Here is a 21010-nt window from a genome sequence, read left to right on the forward strand (position 1 = left end):
ATCGAAAAATTTACCTACAAATATTTTTATATCTTAGAAACTTTTCTTAGGATCTTTTTAAAAAACTAGAGTAACGTTAACTAACAACTTAACAATTTAAAAAAAAAAAATTAATTGATAATTACCACACAGTTTCAGAGATATTTATTAATAAGTAATGAAAAATTTACCAGACTTTAACCGAGGAGGGGATACGTTAATAAAGCTGTGGCAACAGCGCAAGTTTTGTGAGCCGCAAAAGAAGTATGAGACGCGCATGCGCTGACAAATTTGAAAAGTTTAATTTACGTTAGGTGTAATATTATAGTTATTAATTTTATTTATTTAAAAAAAAAAAAAAACTATGATTATTTTATGAAAATAAGTATTTTTTTATGATACTAAAGTTAGTCGACATTTTTAATTTTTTTTTTTTTTTTTTAATAATTAAATAAGAAAAAAATTTTTTTTTTATATTGTATTTACAGTTTTTCAAGTTTTTTTCAAGTGAAATTTTTTTTTATTTTTTTGTAATCATTTTTTCAATAAAAAAAAATTCTAAAAATTTTTAAATGTCGGCTGAATTATTTTAATTTTTTTATATTTATTAAAAATTCAAAAGTTAACAATTTTAATATAATAATATATATTAATCTTTCATAAGTTATAAAAATAATAGTCAGATGAAATAATAAAAAATACTTAAATTTAAAATCAGTTAATACATATAAACACAAAAATTTAATTACTTATTTTTCTGAAAAAACAAAACAATATTGTCAATTATTTTTTTTCTATTTGTTATTTGTATAGTTATTTCCATATGTGCTAGAGATTTCTGTCGTTTTTCAAGGACTTTTTTTCATGAATCGTCTTTTATATGTCGATTTTTCAGACATTGTTACTATATTTCCAAATAAATGTATGTAAATAAATAAATAAACGCATGTATCAAAACAGAGGTTAGTCTACAGCTAGTCCAAAACACTACAGTATAACCACTATAAAATATCTTAATGCTCACGCAGTGTTGCCAGATTTTTCAAACGATCAGTTTTTCGTTCGTGATTGGCTGAAATAAGTACATAAACAGCAAAAAGTTTTAGGCTTGTCAATAATGACTATCCGGTATGTGTACCGTATACTCTAGCATAAACTTTTGACGACGGAAGTCGCGAGGGTAATACCTTAAAGCAATAATAATAATAAATAATATTTTTTTCCGCAATTACTTCAGAAATATTAAAATTTACTGAAATAATTGAAAACAAAAAGTTTTTTCAATGTGTTGAAAAAAAAATTGTAAAACAAAAATTATTTTTAAGAAAAAAAAATTTTGAATGTTACAATTTTTTTTATTGGAAAAAAATTCTACTATAAATCATTAAAGAGACGATTTAAATTTATGAAGAAAAAAATCTCATTAAAATAGCAAAAAAATAAATGACATATAGTTTAAATAAATGGTTAAATCTGAATAAAAAAAATTAATAAACCAAAAGAGTTTCTTTGAGTATTTGATTTAGCCTGGGGCAAGTTTTTTTTACAATAATTGAATACTCTTGGCATAAAGTTTAACCCAGGAATTCAATTTCAGTTATAATCAAAAGTTATATTAAATATATATTCAAGTACAAATAACGTTTTTTAGATTTAAATTATCCATTGTATCGATTATTTAGTAAGATTAAATTTAAAAAGACAAGAAATAAGTAGGACAAACTGGTGGCTCGAGAAACTGGGTGAAAAGTTTCCGTAAAAAGTATCGGTTATTTTAAAAAACAGAATAATAGAAGATTAACAGAGAATTCAATAAAGAAAGGATAATTAGAAACGTGATTAATTGTAGACGGAAACTTTTTAATTTGCTCAGGTTAACTTTTATTTCTTTAATTAAATTCTCAGTGAGAGAATACACTATCTAAATATATTCTTAAATAAACTAAAAAAATATTGAGCAGCGAAAGACCGAATCGATTTTAGGTCACTCTCGCTGAGACCCGAAGAAATAAACTATTATTTTTATTAAGAGCAATTAAATTGTCAGCGGCAACCGGATGCATGTGTAGATTAAATGTTTGGTGTATTTGTTTCTCCCCCCCCCCCCCCTACTAAGCCCTGTTAGACGTTACTTGTAACGTGTAATGCAGCCAAGTGCACCAGTCTTATGCAGAGACAAACCTTTCGTGCTAGACCGGCTTTTCAATTTCAAGAAGCGTGAGCTAACATTAATTATCACGACACCATGCTCGTAAAACTTACTTTTACATAACACCTTCTTTGTACATATATGCACAATCTGTCCTCTAACTTTTCATCGGATTTGTTCCTTCAATCCTTTACTTAATAGTTAACTGATAATCTCTTATCACTTATTCAATATTCCTTGATATCGTTATTAATTAATAAGTATAATATTTATTTAATAATATGGCTGCATAAACGCGGAAAAAAATTAAAAAATTAATTTTACAGTTTGAAATAATATTTTTATAAATTTAATTTTGAATATTTATTTTTACAGTTTAATTAAAATATTTTTTTTATAGAGTTGGAAAAATTATAATCCAAAAATTTAATAATAATAAAAGAGAGTAATTTTCAATACAAAATATTATTAAAAAAATTCTAGAAAATTTTTTATTTATGTTACAATTTAAAAAAAAGTAAAAATTTTCATAATTTAAAATAATTTTATAAAAAAAAAATTTATATCAATTTTTTTTCACTAAGAATTCAGTGAATATTATTTTAACTACTAAATTAGGAATTTTTTTTTTGTAATTTTCGAAATTCTGTCAATAAACTTTACCGAGCCTACCATAAAATGAATAAATTATTATTTTCTAACTTTAACGAATCAGAAGTCGCGCAATTACCATAATAATTTTTATTAAAAATTTCTATTCATGTACGTTTTTCTAAAGCATCAAATAACTTTCGATATTTTTTAACGAGTCCTCACTTCTGAATGCTGATACCTGAAATATTTTCATATTTTTTTCCAGCTCGATAAAGTATACTCTGCACATCATAGAATATGTCACTAATGCGTGTAAAATTTTTTTCCAAATTCAATGAGTTCACGTCGACTCAAGCTTCAATATTCAACATTATTTATTATTTAAAACTTTTAAAAAGTTTCGCTTATTAAAAATTATTATAAAACTTGTTTCTAGCGACGCCATTAATCATACGAAGTAAAGAATTGATGTAGCATTAACAAGTACCCGAGAAAACTGTAATGTTTTCCGACTGAAAAGGGTGAAAAAAAGTTTTTCAATAAATTACCGTCCGATTGAAACTCCAAACCTGAAACGTATTACACAAAATTTTCAATTACAATGTAATGAGAGAAACGGATTGTCAAGTTCTGCTTAACAATTTGCAATTTACAATTCGATTTCCATTTCCCTTCGCGCACTCATTACATTACCGAGACTTTTTCGTCATTCTCCTTCGAGAAAGCAATTGTTCACCCGGTAATTCTATAAGTTAAAAGTGTGACAAAAGGAGCCGTCATACCCAAGAAAATGCTTCTCAGAAGCATCCAGTCGAGTGAAATTTTTTGTTGGCTCAACACTTGACACATAAATTCGCCGCTGCACTTTTTAAATTCCTTAATTGTTTAAATTTATTATTTTCCTCGGTCTGTGTTTCACGATGGTGCTTTTAATCAAGAAAATGATGTAAAAAAAAACCAATACAATTTGAAATAATTTTCATGTATATTTCATCGTAACAATTCCAAACGATTGAACAGGAAATAAATATATCCTTGCTCGAGAAAGTAAAATGAAATAAGACAATGTATTTGTCTAGTGGACTGTAACTGCTTATAAAGTACCGGTCCTTTTACTTTGTCTTTTTCTCCCGAGTCCTGAGAAAGTAAAGCGAAGGAAAACTCGAAAAAAAGCTTACCTCTACTCTCCAGTGACATAACTCTCGAGAAACCTCACCGAGTTAACTATATTTATTTTATTTATTTTTTAACAGTATCAACCAGCGAGTTTTCTGGTTCTGACATCCCAGTAGTTGTCACCGCTGTGTGTGGTCAACTGTGAATTACCGGAATTAATTCAACCAGTACACAATGTACATCCAACCAAACCGTCCAGTGAGTCTATGGATGGACTGTGAGAGATATACCTCCGATTACTTTAATTCAACAAAAAAATCAGGAACAGTTACTTATAAAATAAAAAATCCTTCCAACGTAATCCCACATAAATTTTTTTCATTTTAAAATCCCCTTTGTAGCATTCGTATTCGTGTATCAATTCGCTCCGATGCACCATTTATTTTAATATTCTACATCGTAAAGCCGATTCTGAGTGAACTAAAAAATTTCATCAAACTCAGCGGTTCTATTCTCTGTCGGCTTAATTCTCCAGCATTTTCCTCATGGATAAAAGTGAAAAGTAACGTATAACACCGGTTATTTAATAACCGGAAATTAGTAGTTGAGAGCAAATAAAGGAAAGGAAAGGATTTAATGATTAATTTGTGAGGAAAAGTATTAAGTTTCGATAAGCACTTTTAAAACAATCGCGTGGTATCGGGCTCGCGGATCTAAACTCACCAAGGTTAACCCGGGAACCTTGACTCGTTTAATAATCAAATAAAATTCATCACCTATCAACTCTTTAGATGGATTATATCTCGACTTACATACTGGTTATCGATAAAAGCTACCCGTTAGGAATTATTAACAACTAAATAAATTTTATTTTTTAATTAGAAGCGTGAAATGTTCGATTTTTTTTTATTTAATTCTTGAATTTTTTAATTTTGGTTAATTTTTATTTACAAATAATTCTTATGATCGGATAAAAAATTAATAAATATTTATTTTGTTAATTATTGACATTGTCTTTGCCAAAATCATTTATTGTAAAAATACACGGAAAAAAGAAAACTCGAAAAATTACAGTATATAATGCAATGTGGCGCTTCGTGATGAAAACTGGAAAAATTACAGTTTCAGATTGTAATTATTACAGATTTTATAAGAATCACATTGCAGAATGTAATATTTACATTGAAAGCTCTGAATATTAAATTAAAAAATTAAATTTAGAAAAATGTTATTTCAAACTGTAATTTTTTTACACAGTAAAAAATTTTGCTTCATTACGTCAAAAAATTTTGTGTTAAATATTTAACACTTTTATGTATAAATTTAACATTTATTGTGTTGAATTAACACAGAAAAGTGTTAAATTAACACAAAAAAGTGTTAAATATTTAACATAAAAATTTTTAACACAAAATTTTTTGACGTATTGACGTAAAATTTTTTACTGTGTCGTTTTGATTACGACGGGGCCGATTTTACATTTTATACTGTAATTTTTCGAGTTTTCTTTTTTCCGTGTATATATTCAAATTTTGCCTAACTTTTTTGTGTACATTTTATATATTTTTAAATATAATTGAAGTATGTAAAAAATACAAATATAAAATTATTAAAAAAATATATTTTATAAAAATTACAATAAATATTTTTCATAGAAACAAAAAAGCTTTATTAATTAAATCATCATTTTTATAATAATAATAATGAAAAAAATCAAACCGTTGGCACAATTAGATTACATTACATTGCAAACTCGTCTAACAAATTTAATAAAATGAATAATATTTACTCTATTAGAAGCAGAGTTGTTAATAAAGCTGTAAGTTAGTTAAAGCAAATTAGTATTCGGAAATCTATAGCCAACCGGAGTAAGTTTGACGAAGTAACCGGACACCGGACAGGAAAACATAAGCCATATATCTATAGCTGAATAGAAAGAACAAGGTAGACGTCAAGTGGATATTTGATAAGAGCAAACATTAAACGCCGGAGCTGGCGTGAATTAAAAATAAGCATATGCATAAGCCAGTCTGTATGAATGTTTGAATGTCTGAATGTATATATAATATATAAATATAGAATAGATGTGAGCAGACTGACCTTAACATTTCCATACTTCCACGTGAAAAGGATAACAACTGGGAGACACGCTATGACACAGCATTCCAGAATAAGCAGCGCCGTCCTCATAAGCCAATTTAAGGATACCACACACGGAGACCCATTTTCGCAGTACTCGCAGCCTTCTGCACACGGAAGACACTCGAAAATTCCGTCCATCGAGTACTGGCTGTGCTCGCCCTGTGGAAACAATTTAAATAATTAATTATTTCCCGACTGGAATAACATTTGTTCTCAGGCTATGTGTCTCCTTACCACTACTACTATTCTGGTCTCTATTTTAGCAACAGAAGCAGAGAAGAGGTTACTCTATAGCTTGTTGATTTTATTAAAAAAAATTTTGATCAAAACTTTAATTTTTTTTTTTATCAATCTCATTATAATTATGATTATGATTGCTATTGTCTAATATTTATTATTAAAAATCTAAAAGGAGCTTAAGCTTCAGGAGCAAATAAAATTATTTATCAGAACTAATTGCGGGATTAATATGTTTTATTTTATTAACTTGAGTGAAAATGAATCCGAGATTTGCTGTCTCTGTCTGCGATAAATATTTCGGGCGAACTTTAACTCGTGAAACCACCGCTTAAGATTCATAAATTATAACTCATTTGACCTGTGTCCCTCCAACTCTATATCCGGCGGTCGGATACTCACGTATATTCATTAAACATCCTATCACGAAAGCTTCTCTGGTTCATGCGACTGTTGTTTAGTTGTATTCCACCACAACGGCACAACGCCGGACAACAGTGTAATTATTTTGCCTCATGTACTCTGTTATCGGCTATATTTACATTTTTTAACGTTAAATATGTATGATAATAGAGTTTATAACTTGCTATTATTAATGAGAAAGAGTATAACTATTATTCCATGATATTATCCGTTTATAGTTAGTTGTTCCGCTTTTTTATTCCTCATTATATTTTTATAAGGGATAGTTAACATTTGTAATTATTTATATAATAGGTTTAAATTAAAATTCCAGATTAAATATCAAACAAATGATATTGTAAACTACCAGTTGACCCGTCTGAACATTTTACACGACACCGTGATCAAATAACGAGTGAAAATTTTATACTAGAGTAATGAAACTGCTATTAAAAATAAAAAACTGTTTTAATAAATATTTACATCTAATTATTTTCTCCTAAAAATGTTATTTTAATTTTATTTTAATTAATCTATATATATATATATATATATATATATATATATATATATATATATATATATATATATATATAGGAGCTATTCTATAGATAAATTGACTCATCACGATATCTCTGGAACTATCAGACCTAGAGACTTGAAATTTGATAGGAATATTACTTTTGCCATGTAGAGGTCAGCTAAGAACGGATTTAAAGAAATTCCTCCCCCAAAGGGATTTGCGGGGGCGTTAACAATGAAAAATTCCCGTTTTTAAACTATAGCTCCTATCGACTCCAAATTTGGTAGGAATCTTCTGTAAGAGATGTAGAAATAATCTATGAAGGAATTTTACGATATCTCACCTCCACAGGGGGTTGCGGGGGTGGCTATTAACAATGAAAATTTTTAATTTTGAGGCTATAGCTCCTATCGACTTAAAATTTGATAGGAATCTTCTGAAAGTGATGTAAAAATAATTTATGAACGAATTTCACTATATCTCACCCCTACAGGGGGTTGCGGGGATGGCTGTTAACAATGAAAATTTTTAATTTTCAAGCTATAGCTCCTATCAACTTCAAATTTGGTAGGAATCTTCTGTAAGTGATGTAAAAATAATTTATGAACGAATTTTACGATATTTTACTCCCACAGGAGGTTGCGAGGTTGGGTGTTAACAATAAAAATTTAAAATTTCTGAGCTGTAGCTTTTATAAGCTCCAAATTTGGTAAGAATCTTCTGTATGTGATGTGAAAATGATCTAAAAGCGGATTTTATGACAACCTACTCCCAATATGGATTGCGGAGATGGGTGTTAACAATTAAAATTTTAAATTTCCAAGCTATAGCTCCTTTAAGTTCCAAATTTAGTGAGAATCTGCAATATGTGAGGTAGAAATCATCTAAGAGCGGATTTTATGACAACCTACTCCCAATATGAATTGCGGGGGTGGGTGTTAACAATGAAAGTTTTAAATTTCCAAGCTATGGGTCCGACATGCTCCAAATTTGGTAGCCGTCTTCTATATGTGATGTAGAAATAATTCATGAACGAATTTTACCGTATCCCACCCCAAAAAAGATTGCGGGGGCGTTAACAATGAAAAATTCCCGATTTCATACTATAGCTCTATAGACTCCAAATTGGGTAGGAATTTTCTGTAATAGATATAGAAATAATTTAGGAACGAATTTTACGATAGCTCACCTCACAGGGGTTTGCGGGAGTGGGTGTTAACTATTAAAATTTTTTAATTTCCAAGCTACAGCTCCTATAGTCACCAAATTTGGTAGGAGTTTTCTATTTGTGACTTAGAAATGATCTAAGAGCGGATTTTACGACGAACCACCCCTAATAAGAATCGCGGGGTGGGGGTGTTAACAATAAAAAATCTTAATTTCGAAATATAGCCTCTGAAAACTCAAAATTTGGTAGGAATATTTTATTTCTCATGTAGAGATCATCTCAAAATGAATTACAATAAAGTCTACTCCCGATACGGATTGCGGGGGTGGGTGTTAAAATCTAAAATTTTAATTTCCAAACTGTAACTTCTACAGACTCTAAATTTGGTAGAAATCTCCGTGTATAATATCAAGTTCAACTGAGAATGGATTTTCTCGAATTCTAACTCCAAAAGGAATTGCGGGGGCATTAACAATGAGAAGTTCCCTTTTGTAATAGCTCTTATAGACTCCAAATTTGGTAATAATCTTCTATATGTGATGTTGAAATAATCTAAGCAGATTTTACGATGAACCACTTCTAATAAAGATTGCGAGGGTGGGTTAATAATAAAAAAATTTTAATTTCCAAAATATAGCTTCTAAAAGCTGTAAATTTGGTAAGAATCTTTTATTTGTCATGAGGAGATCATCTCAAAACGGATTTATATTAGCAAAGCTTGAAAAAGTAGTGATATGACACATCCCGAGGCAATACCGAAATATTTTCCGTAAGTGTTTGACGTGTCGAGATGAAAAAATTTTCGTTTATAGTTCTGTATTGTTTTGTGTCGATATTATATTTCACTCGAGGATATCCTGCTCGCTTTTTTAAATACAAATACGAAAAAGTCATTTCGACCAATATTTCCATCTGCTGATATAAATTATCAACTTTCAATCAAATTCGTGATTAATTGAAGCATGTGTGTAATTATTACGATTTATTGACTGGCATGAATAATTATGAAATATGTCATTTTCATTTGATCTTCGAAACAAATAGATTAAGATTAATAAAAATTCAATTAGTGTAAAATGAAATTATCGTCGCAGGATTATTATAATATAAAATTAATAATATTTTGTCAATGATTAAACAGTTATTTCAGCAATTCACATACAATTATTGATACAATTAAACCCACATGAGATATCCCATTTTTTTTAACGATTAATTTCTATTGATGAAAATTTTAAATGAAAATAGCAGCTATTTAATGTCTTTTTCATTAATTAACTATTATATTGGTAAAGTCAATTGAATAGATATTTTGCAGTTAAAAGTACACATTGCAACATGTATGATTAAATAATGACCAATTAGCAGTAAAATACTGGTCAATTCACATGAATTTTGACAGGTTCAATTCAAATAATACCAATTCAATATCAATATATTTAATTGCCGAATAATTCACATTGACAAAATGATCAAAGAAACTTTGAATTAAAATTGAATTAAAATTTTTATAAAAAACTATCAATTAGTTTTTATTAATAAAAATTAATTAACCTTTTGATCAATTAAATTCAACCCCATAAATATTATCGACATCCGGGAAACTTTCATTACTCGGTAACTTTTAGAATATCAGAGAACTAATGTAATATAGAGAAAGTAATAGTAAATGACGTTAACAATAAATAATATATATAAAAATCTGGAAAAGTTTGATGTGACTAACCCACGAGAGGTTTCTCGAGTAGATGAAATCACAAAAGTTTCCTTCCTTTCTTCTCAGATATGTTCCAATGAAGTGGAAAGTTCGGAGTGTAACACACTTGAGGTTGGGAGCCCAAATGGACTAAGGGATTAGCTTTTATTGCTCGGGGAATTTGATAATTACTGAGTAGCCACTACACTCTCTGTCTTTATCTCGACGTGCATGCAGTCTACACCTACGACCACGTTTCTAGATTCTAGACTCTGGATTCTCTGCTATACTGCTATGCGACTCTCTGCCTGAGAGTAATGTTGATCCTGAGGTGTTATCTCCAAATTACACCGATAGAATCGCTGGTATAAACAAGCGATTGATTTTATCCGCCACGAATTTAAGATCTAGGCTCGAAAGCTCGTCTGTGATTAAAGACAAATTGAATTTTATTGCTGAGATTTTGAATTTATATTTGCAAAGATTAATCGAGAAAATTCCCGTAAGCTAAAGCTTTGAAGTTTTTACTGAGAAATTTTTTTTAAAAAATCGCTGCTCATAATTGACAAGCCGTTGAATGTCTTAGCACAAAAAAATTTTTGATTCAAGTAAAGATTGTCTGACAATGATAAAATAAATGTCAGAAAAAAAAAAAGAAAATCCTGGAAGGCATTACGTGAAGAATATCATGTCCGCTTCATCTGTGATGTTATTATGATTTTTTTTATTGTCTGTGTATGTAAAGAATAAAAAGCAAAGGAGATTTAAATTCCCGTGGGGTTTTTGAAATGTGGAAAATGACTTGAGGCAACTTGGCAGATTTATATTACTCGACTCAGCAGTCTTACCTACTAAGAATGAACTTTCTGACGTCTGACAGCTCCTTTACATGTACTACTCTTTATCGTTATCTTATTATTTTAATTTTGAATTACTATACTATACAAAAATTACTATACTATACAAAAATAGTAACTCCTACTATCTAAAATGGTAATAAAATTAATTAGTAACAAAATAATAGGTGGTATCATTGACAATCGTAATAGTTACTATTAATAATGGTAACGATTACTATCGGAAATAATAATTTTAATTATTATAAATTATAACTGTTACAATCAAAGATGGTAACTGTAACCACCTCAGATTGTAAAAATTCTGAAAGAAAAAATAATATAAATTTACTTAATTAAATTCTTTATTTACATCCATATTTTAGCTATTGTACATTTTTTTCTTTGAAATATTAAAATATTTAAAATTTCCTTCAAAATTTTTTTTTGAAAATTTGATTTTTTTGAGGATTTAAATTTTTTTTTTTAATTTGAATTTTATTGATAATTTTGTTTTTTTTTGAAATTTCAAATTCTTTTTGAAAAATTTGGCGTTGAAACTTATTTTAGACAAATAAAAATTTATAAATATAATTTAAATCCGAATTTAATCCCGATTTTTTGTGCACTACACTGCACTACAGCTGCTTTTAGTTTATTCAGAAATTCATCCACGGTAACGCAGACTCTTAATTTTTTAAATATTTTTTACTAGCTTAAATAGTAGTTATTATTATTACTGATGGTAACTGCAACCATCAGGTTATATTAGGAATTACGATTTTAATAATAGTAGTAACTAATTAAAATAATAACAGTTATTATTACTGATTACCATCATAATAGTAGTAGCTACTATCAGGATTGTAAATACTACAATTCAGATGGTTTATTTAATTATTTAAATAATATTTACTACTATCGAATTCAGTTAATAGATTTTAACATAACTAGATAATAAACTCTACTATAAAATTTTCTCCGTGTAATATTATTATTATTATTATTTTATGAAAATTCAATTGATTTTATTATATTTATTGGTAAAGTTAAACAGTAACATTATTTAACATAAACATTATGATTATAATAGATCGATACTCGATTATTGGTTAAAGTTTTGACAAATAAAAACGTAAATTATTATTTGAATTCTTGGCGTGAATCATTTTTGACCTAACTTTATTTTTGTTGAACAAGTCGGAAACAGAAGACGTGGATGGAGCAAAAATAAGAATAAAGCGAAGTTTGGCAAGCGAAGAGCGGAAAGTGAGTGAGAATCGAGAACATTGCATGCCGCGATTTAAATTTTATACACATATATGTATATTATGTGCTTGTAAACTTTCTGTCATCGTGGATATGTTCGTGAACGAGCAGTCTACTATTGTGAGTAACAACCAAGGCAAAATAATAATAATAATAATAATAATAATAATAATAATAATAATGATGATGAATTAATTATTTGAGATGAATATTAACCGATTTTAAATTATGTTAATTTAATTCATAATTAAGGGGGCGTCCATAAATTACGTGAGGCATTTTTGAGAATTTTTTAACCCCCCCCCTCCTCCCTTGATAAGATTTCGTCAGATTTTTCTCAACTCCCTCCCCCCTCCCCTAATCTCACGCGAGATTATTCAAAATTTATGTTTTGGCTGTAAACGGGTTGGATTATTGAGAAAAAAAGTGCCATTCGGCTACACCCGACATGGATAGGTAGATTTCTTGTTTGAATATTGAAAAAAACACGTTATTAAAAGGCCGTGATGTCCTAAAATTTATTTTTTATTATATTTTTGCAAATAACGATATGAGACTGACTACAGCAAATAGATATTTAAAGACATCTACCTAAAAAATAGGATTTTTTACATATAAAAGTCATTTGATGATAAAAGCTAAAATTTAATTTATTATTGATTTTTTTTTAATTTTCTCAACTACGAAATAAATTGAAAAAAGTATTAAAAGTCGACGAACAATAGTTTAAATTGAAGATAATTAAACATATTATGACAAAATTGCATTAAAATTACGACATGAGACCGGCTACCACCGATAGATTTCTAAAGAAATCTATACCAAAAAAATTAGTGAATCCTATCGATCAATAATCAAATTAAACAATCGAGCGCTACTTTGCTGCTCTGCAGGGTTCAGACGAATACGACAAACACTATTGTGTCAAATTTGGCCATATTTTATTATAGAAATACTTTTTCACGCAATTTTACACTATTTTCTGCTAGAGAAAAAATTACGTGATATTTGTTAAGATCCCCCCCTTCTCCCTAAGTGAGATTTGGTAAGATTTAGCATGATCCACTCCCCCCCTAGAACACCTCACGTAATTAATGGACGCCCCCTAATACTCTATTTTATATATTTCAATAATCGGTAGTAAATAAATTTAATTATTTTATTATTAATATGAGCTTTACTTGTATACCGTTTTCTGGTTTTTACAAGGTTACTTTCCGCTCTATATTATCAATTCAGTTTTTTCAACCCTTTTTTATAATCACCATATTCTCCGCTCTTTTTATACTCAACCAACATGTTCTCCACTTTTTATTATCAACATGTTCTCCACTTTTTATAATCAACATATAATTTCATTCCAATGCGGCTGTGGACCGACTTGTGCTTTCTGTACTGCATTTACTCTATTCCTCACCCCTTTCTATCGGTTGTTGGAATAGTGGCGATGGGGAAACCACTGAGAAAACCCATACCAGTACAGTTCAGCTACTGGAGCGACCCCCGACGGTTGGTGTTGAAACTATTCGAACAACCGTCGGGGCTCGAACCCTCGCCTCACGACATGATGCACGAACGAACTATTGGGATAATGACTTAGTCCACTCGGCCGTCATGCCGCTTTAGTAAATAAATTTAAATTAATTTTATTGTAATAACTATAATAATAATGAAATTTTTAAAAAATAATTTATTCAGAAAAAAAACATTTTATGTGACTGTATTAATTTTTACATGATTTTAGATAATTATTTTTTGCAATGTAAAATTTACATTTTTAGGTTGACCGTAACTCTGTAAGCACATTATTCGCATCTATTAATGTTAATTGCATATGTAAATAGCAATGCTTTGATAAACATTATTTGTATAATTCTCCCTCAATATCATAATTTCAAGAGCGTTTACATAAGGGTTATATTCTCGAAATAAATATACATTTGAATTTGATATGTTTAATAGAAATTTGTTCCCTATACGGTAACTGTTCAATTAATATCAATATTGGGGTCTAATTGAATAACATTATTGACAGACATCAGTTGTCTATATTGTTGAAATCTGCGTCCACTAATTTAGTTCTACATTAATTAAATATTCAACCAATTTATTTTTATCCAATTAATGCAAGCCTATTGTATTACTAAAATTATTCATATCCATATCAGTGAATTAAAATAATTATAGGAATATTTTAGTTAATAACCCGCAAATTAAAGTAAAATTTAACTTATCATTATTTATACAAATGATGTTTACTGACGGAAGAAATTTAAATAAATTATTTTCCGGGGTAGAATTAAAAGTTACAAATATATTGATTGGAAAAATTTTTCTGTAAATTCTTCAGTGAAAATAAAATAAAATAGTTGAGTAAAAATTCTATCGATTAAATTTTACATTAAAAGTTAACTTTTACGTGCACTGGCTCATAAGTTTATCGACCTTAAGCAAACTTATAATTTATTCCCAACATTTAAATTGGACTTTTCCAATTCAGTTTATTATATAACCACTAAATATAATCTTGAATTAGTTACAATGAAAATTAAGAAGAATTCTTATATTATGATTTAATAAAACGGAGTTTAAACTCAAGAGAAACTTAAAATTAAGCATGCAGTTTAAATGAAAGTTCGGGAGAGTATGAAATAATTTAATTATATTTGAATCGAATAAGAAAAAATACTCTTTAATTTACTCTAGCATTAGTTATAGCTTATAGTATATTGTGCAGCAAGTACGACAACGTCGCACGAGTTGCACATACTATTTTGTATTACAAATGCGGTGATGTATGTAGGTACAAAATTGGGGTCCCGGGGCAGAGCCCCCCCCCCCCAGTCCCTAAAACAAATAAAAATTTAAAAAAAAAGAAACAAATGTAAATCAGATAATAAATGCAAAGTAATTAATATTAATTAACAAAAAATAAATTTACACACTGAAATAATCAACACATAAAATTAAATGACATTAAATTTAGCTGCCACTACAATTTTTTAATTTTCTTTAACAAACAAATTTGTTCCAAAAAATTATTCATAAAAATTGTATTATTTATTTTGTAAAATTCTTACATGTCAATTTAAAAAAAAAAAATTTTCATGTCATTAATTTATTTTTCACCAAAATTATTAAAATTATCATATTTCTGCTAAATTAATTTTCGTCACAATTAAACAGCTCAATATTAATAAATTATTTTTACTATCGTTAAAAATATTGAAATGTCAACCTCACTTCTTTAATATTGACAGTTAGATTGTGTTTTTTTTTGTTATTTATTTTAATTTTAGCAGTTTTCACAGTCAATTGAATGCGACAAGGATAGTTTGAGTCGGCCAAGAATAATTTGCGTGCGACAAGTAAACTTGTCGCACTCAAATAACAGTTTAATTTATGAAAAAACTCACGCGTAATTTTAAAATGGGCAAACGGCTCTTTTTCAGCCGCAACAGCGAGCGTCAAGATACTACTTTTCCCGCATGAGTAATACAAAATAAATTAACGACGTAATTAAAAGTTGGCGGTTGAATTGGCGATCGAGTGAATGACTCAACTTGGTTGTTATTATCCATTATTCATTATCCATTCCAATGTCGTATGAGTTTTCAACAATTAAATGGAGCTTAAATGCCAGTGGAGATGATAAGTTACTTTTAGTTGAGGGAGTACAAAATAAAAATACCAGTAAGGTGTATGTGTGCGCTGTTTAAGCTTAAGCTCCTTATTATATTTGAAAGTTGGAAAAGTGTACTTACCAGCATGAGCTTTTCAAATTCCTCTTCCACAACCGTACCGTTATAATAACGTTCTGTAGACTTAATATCTGGATAATAAAAGCCACGTTTGCAAATGCAGCGATAACTTCCACGGCGAAATCCCAGTCCTGGTATTGCGATACACTGTTTTTTCATTAATTTATTATTTTTTTTTTTTTTTTTTTTTTTTCAAGTCATAATAGTAATTTAAAATAGATTAATAAAGGTAATTGCAGGGTTGGGATATTTTTAATGAGAAAATAATATATTAAATTATTAAATTTAATTTTATAATGAAAATATTTGAGGTTGAAAAATTAAATTAAAAATTAGCAACAATATTTTGCATAAAAAATTGAATTTTAAAATTACTGGAAATATTTTTAATTAAAAAATTCAATTGAATAATTAATATGATTATTATCCTTTGAAAAATTAAATTTAATAATTAATAAATATATTTTTTATTAAAAAATAAAAAGTATGATGAATAAAAATATTAATTTATTAATTAAAACTCTATTTAATTAATTATTAAGATTTAAAATTAATTAATGAAGCAATTGTCGGTCTACAAAAAATTAATGATTAATAATAGTAACGTAAAAAATTCACGAAATAAAAAATGTATGAGCATTGTTAGTCAAGAACCAAATTTATACAGTCTCAAGTAGAACTATTTTTATTTTAATAATTTAAAACTTTCCATGAAGAAAAAGAATAAAAATTAAGTAAAAAGTTTGAATGAATTTTCCTTCCTGAGAAAAAATGGCAACTTACTTCAGTCGTACGTTTCTTGCATTTATCACTGGCTGCAAAAATGTTAAGTTGAAGAGACCCAGGCGGCAGCGGACACTGATCGATGTCTACTCTCCGAAGGTCAATATCGATTCCGCTGGTGCCTCTGGCATAAAACAAACACAAAAAATAAATCTTTTAAAAGTTATCTCTCCTCATTATTTCTGGAATCGAAAATCCACAATACGCAACCAGTTTTTTTTTGTAAAATACGATGCGAAAACCTAATTAGTCTTTACTTCTAAAAGGTACATGTTACGCCTGAAAAATTTATTGATTTTTTTTTATTTTTTAGAAAATAATTTTTATTTTTCTCTCTTTCATTTTTTTTTATTTTAGTTTAAAATTCCCGGTGATCATAAAACTTAATCTTTATTTCTTTAAACTTAAAATAAGAATCTAAAATAAACACTTAATGCACTTTAATGACTCTCGTCTAAGATAAAGAACTTTTTTTAAGCCCCTAATGAAAATTAAATCGATAAAGAAAGGCCCAAAAGACGAAAAAGAGCCTTATCTAATAGGGGGTAATAAAAGTCTCAGGCTAAAAGGACAGGATATTTCCTCGAAATAATAAAACCGAGAAAATATCTTTTTTGCACTCCGGCGGAAAGTGGCAACTTTCGTCCCGCTGCGCTAAACAAAGTTGCCGCTTTCCGCCTTCGTCGAGCAAAAAAATAGTATACACTCCACGGGAAGTAAATAAGAAAGCCTCAGATCACATGTTTGTCAACCTCGGCTTCGCCTCGGCCGACAATTACATGTGATCTGAGACATTTCTTACTTTACTTCCCTAGGTGTGTAATATACTATTTCTTGCTCTCCTAGCCGAAAGTACGCTCTTCCTGGCAACAATTTACTCCAGGAAGAGCAACTTTTATGGCCTGCTCTAACGCATGCGCGCTACGCATATTTTCTGGCTCGGCAGCACAGAACCTTGCTTTCTTTCGTATTTTCGTGGCGCGACCGGCCGATACAGCGAGTTTCAACTGTATATATAACAGTCACAACATCGTCTGTATGTAACATGTCAGCGCATAAACTAACCAAAAAATGTCAAAAAAATAAAAATAATTTTTAACTAGATCATTGTTAATAAAATATTTAATAATAATACTGCACAAATAATTTATATAAAAAGTTTAAAAAATAAAACATAATAGTTTTGTGAATTTTATTTGCTTTTTTTTTATATTTTGATAGTTAGTAAAGCAATGTTTATAAAACGATCCATGTACTCTACAAACTTGTAATAATTTAATTTCAATCTTTCTTAGCCGTCGATTACTAATTAAAAACTAATTTTTAATCAACTAAAAAAAATAAATTCTATAATTAGAATGAGTTTAAATATTTGTGACAAATTCTGTGCATGATATCACTCTTAATCAGAGCATTTGTTAGTAAAGTTTAAAATAACATTTTTTTTCGATTTATTAACATTCACTTTTTTTTTTTTTTTTATACCCGCCCCGACCAGCAAAGCCTCGGCTTTGCAAAAGTCGGGCGGCGCCCCCCTCACGCCCGGCAAAACCCCTTCCACGGGGTTACGTACTTTCGGCTGGAGAGCAAGAAAAATAGTATACAATCCATGACCAGAATGTTGGATACCCTGACGTATGTGATATGATGGCCGAGGCTACGCCTCGGCCATCATATCTCATACGCCAGGAAATCCGAATTTCTGGCCTTGGGTTGTAATATACCATATCCAGATGTCCATCCAAGATAGCATTAACAAATATGATAAAAACTAAGACTAATTTTTTTTGTTCGTTTCAACTATCTAAATAAAAATAAATTTCTTTATCTCACTAAAATTACTAACTAATCAAGAAAAGAGAAAGGTTCTACAAACGAAATTTTATTTTCTAAAATAATTAAAATAAAATTTTATAGTACATTTCCAATTTCCAAAAAAAACAAAAACAAAAATTCTATAGTAAATTTCTAATTTCTAAAATAACTAAAATAGAAATTCTATAATCTCTAATTTCTAAAATAACTAAAATGAAATTTTATAGTAAATTTTAATTTCTAAAATAACAAAAAAAGAAATTCCATAATAAATTCCTAATTTCTCAAATAACTAAAATAGAAATTCTATAACAAATCTCTAATTTCTAAAATAACTAAAATAAAATTCTATAGTAAATTTTTATTTCTAAAATAATTAAAAATAAAATTCCATAATAAATTTCTAAAAGAGATGATTGACACCCTAAAATTTAAATTTCACAATCGTTAATAATTGATATTAAAATGTGAAATGAAATGAGGGAATTAAATAAAGTCAAAAGTTACACTGATCACAAAAATTAATAAATTTTTGTTTAACTAAAAAATGTAATTAATTTTAAGATTTTATAATTTTCATAATATAAAATAGGATAATTTCAACGTAAGATTTTAAAATAAATAAATAAGTATGTACATGTCGGTATGTGTGTGGTTGCGTACACATATAGGCTTGCATTAGGGCGTGTCCTATTCGCTTTCCCAAAGAAAATGGGACTAGAGTCTGGAAAACTGTATCCTCATTGGATAGAAGTTTCCCCCGGAAAATATACAATCTGGGTCTGACTTCAAAACTATAAAAGGGTACGTTTCCCTCAAAAGGGGGGCTTTACTAATATATTCTTTTTCGAGTTCTGAGTGACCAGCTCGGTCATCCAGTTTAGTCATTATGTAGAATTTCTAAAGAAGCGTGGCTACCCCGCTCGTACTATGTCTACTAAAATATTCGAGCTTCTAGTGAGTGGTTCGATTTATACTAAATTCAATTTTGTCTAAAAGCGTGGTCCTACCGCTTATATCTAAAATTCTATAACAACGTGGTCATTCCGTTTGTGTATTTTCAAAAATTTAATAAGTGATTAGTGAGAACTAAGAGGTACTGTACTATTTGTAATCATTTATAAACCGTTCATTGTTTTCTATCTCAATTTAATCAATTTAGTTTTGTATTGTATACTTTCACCCCCACGAAAAAAATTTATAATTAGAATATAAAAAAAATATATTTCATTTTATACACAAAATATATGTGAAATATATTTGAATTATATTCAAAATATACTTGCATATATTTCAAGTATATTTCAAATATAAGCAAATTATAATCGGTTTACTGAACTTTTGGCTGTTTTTGGTATATGAGAAATATATTTCAAATGAAAGTAAAATATATTATTAATATATTTTTAAGCCTGGGCGGAAAGTGACAACTTTCTGTCCCGCTGCGCTAAACTAAGTTGCCGCTTTCCGCCTTCGTTGGACAAAAATAGTATACACTCCACGGGAGTAAATAAGAAAGCCTCAGATCACATGTTTGTTGACCTCGGCTTCGCCTCGGCCAACAATTACATGTGATCTGAGACATTTCTTACTTTACTTCCCTAGGTGTGTAATATATTTATTTTATATGATAAATATAAGTTATGAAATATAATCGGAACATATAAGAAACATACTTACTGTGAATGAAAAATACAAGCTGCAAAATAAATTCAAAATATATCCGAATTATAATTTTTTTATATGAAAAGTATAATAAAAATATACGGAAATTATAGTTAGAATATGTGCGTCATGAGTCGTGCACTTGATAACATATTCATTTAAATAAACATTAGTTCTGATCAGTTTCTGGTGCATCCGAAAATTTCAGACATTTAAAATTTTAATACATATTTCAAATATATAATTTTCGTTTATTTTTTATATAAACAAATTATAATTCGAATATATTTTGCAGCTTATATTTTTAATATACAGTGAGTTTATTTCTCATATATTCCGATTATATTTCATAACTTACATTTATCATATTATATTATTATTATTATTATTATATTATTATATTATATTATATTATTATATTATATTATATTATTATATAATAATATTATATTATTATTATTATTATAAATTATTATAAATTATATAATATTATATTATATTATTATAATATTATATTATTATTATTATCATATCATATTATTATCATATCACACGAAGAATCAAGAACAATAACAATAAAATTTTTTGTCATTATTATATTCATTAACACTTATTATATTATGTTATTTATCATTTTACTTATCATGTTATAATTTCTATAATTAATCTATTATATTCTATTATCCTAATATTACATTAATTTATATGTACTCATTATGTAATGTACTTAATTCTGATGGTCCTTAGGGAGCACTTGCTCTAGGATCAAAATTTAATAAATAAATAAATAAAAAATCATATAAAATAAATATATTAATAATATATTTTACTTTTATTTGAAATATATTTCTCATATATCAAAAACGGCCAAAAGT

General features: G+C 28.2%; 1 protein-coding gene across 2 annotated transcripts in view; it reads right to left on the reverse strand.

The window, feature by feature from the left end:
* The window catches only part of LOC123259864 (probable G-protein coupled receptor CG31760), a 120533-nt gene that overhangs the window by 38079 nt on the left and 61444 nt on the right, over window positions 1-21010 (reverse strand). For both annotated transcript variants that reach the window (XM_044720636.1, XM_044720635.1), the window contains exons 3-5: window positions 16656-16779; window positions 15876-16019; window positions 5939-6139 (exon numbers count right to left, since the gene is read on the reverse strand). In XM_044720636.1, the coding sequence (XP_044576571.1) occupies window positions 5939-6139; window positions 15876-16019; window positions 16656-16779 (469 nt within the window). The remainder of the gene's footprint in view (window positions 1-5938; window positions 6140-15875; window positions 16020-16655; window positions 16780-21010) is intronic.

This window comes from Cotesia glomerata, linkage group LG2 (genome assembly GCF_020080835.1).
Source record: "Cotesia glomerata isolate CgM1 linkage group LG2, MPM_Cglom_v2.3, whole genome shotgun sequence".
In the NCBI taxonomy this organism is placed as follows: Eukaryota; Metazoa; Arthropoda; class Insecta; order Hymenoptera; family Braconidae; genus Cotesia; species Cotesia glomerata.